Here is a 6000-nt window from a genome sequence, read left to right on the forward strand (position 1 = left end):
CAACGCCACTGAACACAAAGTGCAGTTTTTAAATGAAACCTTTTATAATTGACAGACAAAAAAATCCCAAACTACATGGCCTTGTATTGAAATGTTGAGATATCACAGTCTGGAAAAGGTTATAAAGCAATTTCTAAAGCTTTGGGACTCTAGTATACTACAGTAAGAGCCATTATCCACAAGTGGTGAAACCATGAAACATTAGTGAACCTTCCCCGGAGTGGCCGTCCAATCAAAATGACACCCAAGAGCACAGCAATGACTCATCTAAGAAGTCAGAAAACACCTCGCAAACAACATCCAAAGAACTGCAGGTTGCACTCACCGTTGTTACGGTCAGTGTTCATGACTCAATCATAAGACACTGGGCAAAAATGGCCTACATTTCAGAAAAAGAACATCATACCAACAGCAAATATGGTGGTGGTAGTGTGATGGCCTGGGGCTGTTGTGGGAAACTTGCTGTGATAAACGGAAGCATGAATTCTGCTGTCTGGCCATCTGTTGTTGGTGACCTCAAGCTGAAACCAACTTGGGTTCTGCAGCAGGACAATGATCCAAAACACACCAGCAAGTCAACCTCTGATTGGCTGAAGAAAAACCAAATGAAGACTTTGGAGTGGGCCAAAATTCCTCCAAAGCGCTGGAAGAGACTCATTGCAAGTTATCACAAACGCTTGATTGCAGTTGTTGCTGCTAAGGGTGACCCATCCAGTTATTAGGTTTAGGGGGCGATCACTTTTGGATTTTTTTCTCGCTTAATGATAGAATAAAATTTATTTTGTGTTCAGTTATGCTGTCATTGACTAATATTTACATTTGTTTGATGATCTGAAACATTTAAGTTTAACAAATGTGCAAAAAAAATAAGAAACCAGGAAAGAGGCAAACACGTTTTCACACCGCTGTATGTGATGTCATCTTCTAGAAATTACATTGACATGTCCTTCTGTGTATTTTTCCACCCAAGATCGCACAGGGCTGACGAATGTGGAGAAGATCGAGCAGTGCCAAGAGGCTTACCTGCTGGCGTTCGAGCACTACATCAACTACCGCAAGCACAACATTCCTCACTTCTGGCCCAAGCTGCTGATGAAGGTAACAGACCTACGCATGATCGGAGCGTGCCATGCCAGCCGCTTCCTCCACATGAAGGTGGAGTGTCCCAACGAACTGTTTCCCCCGCTCTTCTTGGAGGTCTTCGAGGACCAGGACGTGTGACCGGATAACATTGGCAAACCCCTTTGACACTGAAAAAACTGAATCTAGGTGGAGGGGTTGGGAAAGAAGTGGGAGAAAGCTAATTATTTTTTCGTCTTTCATGGGAACATGCCCTGTGAACATTTTTCAGGGGGTTTGGGGGGTCACACACCCACCACCTACCACCAGCACTCAACATCACAAGTGAAAAAAAAATGTGGCTTCTTAGTCTTGTCACTTTAAAAGGTACAGTATAGTTATTTAAACCACATACACTCAAGTCCAACTATATGCAGACACACACACACACACACACGCCTCTCACACATGTAGTTTCCTCTGCGTCCTGATCAGCATCTCAGACAATCCCACTCCACATGCTTCTTTGCACCTTCCATATCTGCAGTGGTGCCCTCTACAGTTCCACCAGGAGCCATGACAGTGTTGGTCAACCTACCTCCCCCTCACATACTGACCTCTCAATTATCTCACACACACAGACACAGGAAAAACATCAACACATGCACTTTTACCTCATAGCTTGTAAAATACAGTGTCTTATTTATTGGTGGTTTACTGAGAAAACACACAGCCATGTAGTCCTCATTTGTACCTCTCTAGTAGTTACGGTGGGAACACTTAATATAATAGGACAGTACAGTAGATCTGATGTCAGCGTTTCTATTGAATGATGATGGTGTCCAATAAACAGACGCTTAATATTTTATATTCATAATCAGTGACGGCTGGTGGAAAGTTTTGAACATAGACCTCTAGACTACATCACAACCGTTACCAGTAACCCCCCCTCCCCTGTCAGATATATACAAATAAACTTTTGCAAATCAATATTTTATGAGCTGTAAATAAGAATAAAAATGTGTTTATTTATTGGGATGCCTGGATCTTATTTGGGTGTTGCTTTTAGGGGTGGGCGATAGTGTAAATTTAGTAAGTACGGGACCAGTATTGCCGATGCCAATAATTTTGGCTTGATTAAAAAAATATATATTTATATTAATAAATTATGCATAAATTATAATAAACTGTGCATTAATAAGTAATTTTTGTATAATAATTTAACATTAAATAAACAATATGAACAAAATATTACAGTTAGGATTGCAACTGATGATTATTTTCTTGCTTGATTAATCTGAAGCTTGTTGTGTCAATTAATCGAGAAATTAATCAGGCCCTAGACGGACCAAATCAATGTAAACCAAACACAGTCAGTGTTGTTGGAGCAAAATAAAGTCAGTCGTGCAAAATAAACAAAAGCAAAAACTACAGTTGGTTGTCATTCAAATCAATTGGCCTCTCTATTCCCTGAGTTTATAACCAATAACATAAAAATATAACAATATGAACACGACCAATAAACACAAATATCAATCTCATCATGCAAGTATCGATCCGATCCCATGAATATTTGGGTCTAACCGCCCACCCCTATTCGCGAGATGGAAATCTGCATGGGAAAATAATTAGCCTGTGAATAATTAGCCTTTGGTTCTCAAGCATCTCACTTATACAACAGCCTATTAGGAGTTACATAAAGTGAAACTGCCTGCGATAAAGAATTTAGTGCTAGCTCTCTGTTCAATGTACGCAGCCAGAGAATCAGGCCAACGTTGGGATGTGGTTAGCAAAACAAAGCCCACTTGCTCACATGTGCAGCAGATCCTTCTGCCTCCTCTTCCAATTGTAATTAGAGCTAAAAGAATAATAACACTGGTTTTGATCACATCCCTAAGGATGCTATTTGAGATCATATTGCGTCTATTTCTTTTCATTTTCCCATACATAATTATAGTTTGATGTCTCAGGAATGTTGGTACCATCATACCCTGTCTATTAGCCAGCCGTCCCTGATTATATTGAATGAAAGGTCAGGATCAGAGATTAAACCCATACCTGTCAACCCCCCGGTTTACCCTGGGACACGTCCGTATTTTGCCCTTCCTGTTTTAATACTTTAATACTAATACTAACGTCATGCGTGATACACTCTGTAAAATCAGGGTTGTTACACATTTTGGTTTGACCAGAATTTCGATTTCCTTCAGAAAATTTCCCGTATTTTCAAATGCAAGTGTTGACAGGTATGCCCCCCCCCCCAAATGACAACACAGTTTCTTTGTATTGTTGGGTAAAGAACCATATATTTTCCTCAGGAGTTCCACACCAAAGGACAGTGAATGTTAACTAACAGTGCAAAATAAACAAGACATTGCAGTTGTCTTTAAAGCTGCACATGAATGCTGAGAGATGCTGTCCTGACGCCCGCTTTTATATCACAGCATACCGTAGCAATCCACACATACCGTGCCAACATCGTCCCCTAGACAGACATACCTGTCAACCCTCCCGTTTTACCTGGGGGGGAAACTCCAGTATTTTTGCCCTTCTTCCTAGACGCCCTCCTGTTTTAATAGTTTATCGTATTTTAACGTTCTCTGCAACAATCAGGCATTTGGAAATAAGGCATATTTTCCAAAACATTGAGGGAAATCTTCTGGAAAATTCAGGAAGTTCCACCAGTAAGGAGGAAGGAAAATTACAAAAAAGAAATTGTAAAAAAAAAATTTTTTTACAAAAATTTTTGTAAATTTTTTTTTTGCATTGAATTTCCCTAATTTTCAGGAAAATGTCCCCTTATTTTCCAGGAAATAGCCCATATTTTTAAATGTTGACATTTGTAGACGGGCCATGATCGCCACTGACCTTCTTAATTCACATACTTTTTTAAAGATGCAAAATAGCAATAGTCTTAATGTTTGTCTCAACAAGTTTTTCATTCAATTTTACTTTACACCTCCCCGAATAAAAAGCCATACATTTCTGACACAGAATAGCATTTGTGTGTAATGTGTCTCTCAGCATTCACACTCTAATAACGCCACCTATAGCTCGCAAACATAAAAATGCAGAGGTGAAGACTGATGGAAGCTGCACAGATGGGGGTTATTTGTGTGACATGAAAAAATGTCAACATCAAGACATAGAGAGGTACTTATATCTCCAACATATACCTCCTGTCTTCGCTGCATCACGCACATACACAAATGTATCACACATACACTTGTTTTTCTTTTTTGGGTGGTTTTTAGAAACATATTTATTTCAGACCTTGGTTACGTTTGCATGGCTAACAACTACTGTGCTGCGCCATCACACCCACCTCCTTCGACCTGCCTACATTCTCATCGGACTACAATACCACTGATACACACCATGACATGACCCTGACCCTCCCCAGCAAGTCCTAATGGGTGGGGGGTTATGTCGCTTACCTCGTGGCATGTACCTGGTTCAAGTACTGCTGATAAAAACGGACCGATTCTACCTCACCTCTCATGTTGGTACAGTTGCCCTTTCATCTGCAAGACAGCTCTCTCAAGATGGGCCACGGATCAACCAGTTCATTTTTTGTGGGACCAACAGTTACCGTTTTTATTTCAGAATTTGACGGAAGACTGAGGGCCCCTTTCACACCGCCTCTCAACGTGCATCTGGTGTGATCCGATTAGTGAAAGTTAACTTGACTCATCTTTACTGACCGCTGATGACAAGGGTGTTCACTGTGGGTCGCATGCAGAAAAATGAAAGGATGTGGGGGCCACTTTGATATTTTTCAGATTTGTGTTTGCTAAATATGCAATCCAATCCAAATTGGGTTATTTTTTATTATAATTTTATTTTTTAGGAGAAGGGTTTGTTTTTTTTGGGGGGGGGGATTTGGATTTCTTTTCTTTTACTATATTGACAAAATTATATGAATAAAAAAATTTTAGTTGCTTATTTTGAAATTTTATTGAAGCTTGACTTTTGAATGTTTGACTATAAAAATCCATATTTGTGTTTGCTAAATATGCAATCCAATCAAAATTCTAAGTTGGGTTATTTTTTTTATTTTTTATTTTTTTGGGAGAAGGGTTTTTTTGGGGGGGTGGGGAATTGGATTTCTTTTCTTTTACTATATTGACAAAATTATATGAATTAAAAAAAATATTTATTGACGCTATGGTTGACTATAAAAATCCATATTTGTGTTTGCTAAACATGCAACATCCAATCTAAATTAGGATTTTTTAAAAATATTTTTTTAGGAGAAGGGTTTTTTGGGGGGAGGAAATTGAATTTCTTTTCTTTTACTATATTTACAAAATTATATGAATTTAAAAAAATTTTGTTGCTTATTTTGCTATTTCATTGAAGCTATGTTTGACTATAAAAATCCATATTTGTGTTGCTAAATATGCAATCCATTCTAAATTTGATTATTTTTATTTATTTTTTTAGGAGAAGGGTTTTTTGGGGGGGGTGGATTTCTTTTCTTTTACTACTATATTTACAAAATTATATGAATTAAAAAATATTTAGTTGCTTATTTTGTAATTTTATTGAAACTATGTTTGACTATAAAAATCCATATTTGTGTTTGCTAAATATGCAATCCAATCTAAATTGGGTAATTTTTTTTTTTCAGGAGAAGGGTTTTTGAGGGGGGGATTGGATTTCTTTTCTTTTACAAAATTGACAAAATTATATGAATTAAAAAAAATTTAGTTGCTTGCGACATAGCGAATATTTGCTTTTCATGTCAGCGTGGCCTTAACCATCCTTCATAAAGTTCTGATGCAGACTTGATGTCATCAATCTTTGCCATCGACAAAAGGCTCCCAGGTCCAGACACCCTCGACTCGAGGTTTGCAAATGCTTCATTAGAGTGAACCCACGGCGTTTGTTTTGTTTAGGCAAATGAACATCATTTGAATCGGTGGTTACACCAGACAC

The 6000-nt window shown here is 38.2% G+C and overlaps 1 protein-coding gene across 6 annotated transcripts in view; it reads left to right on the plus strand.

Moving 5' to 3' along the window:
* The window catches only part of LOC131103035 (thyroid hormone receptor alpha), an 87161-nt gene extending 83400 nt beyond the window's left edge, over window positions 1–3761 (plus strand). For all 6 annotated transcript variants that reach the window (XM_058048886.2, XM_058048888.2, XM_078797149.1 and 3 more), the window contains one exon: window positions 971–3761. In XM_058048886.2, the coding sequence (XP_057904869.1) occupies window positions 971–1221 (251 nt within the window). In that variant the 3' untranslated portion in view covers window positions 1222–3761. The remainder of the gene's footprint in view (window positions 1–970) is intronic.
* The last annotated feature ends 2239 nt before the right edge of the window (window positions 3762–6000 follow it).

The sequence above is a fragment of the Doryrhamphus excisus genome, linkage group LG16 (genome assembly GCF_037039965.1).
Source record: "Doryrhamphus excisus strain RoL-2023G ecotype Guam linkage group LG16, RoL_Dexc_Guam_v1.1, whole genome shotgun sequence".
Lineage (NCBI taxonomy): Eukaryota > Metazoa > Chordata > Actinopteri > Syngnathiformes > Syngnathidae > Doryrhamphus > Doryrhamphus excisus.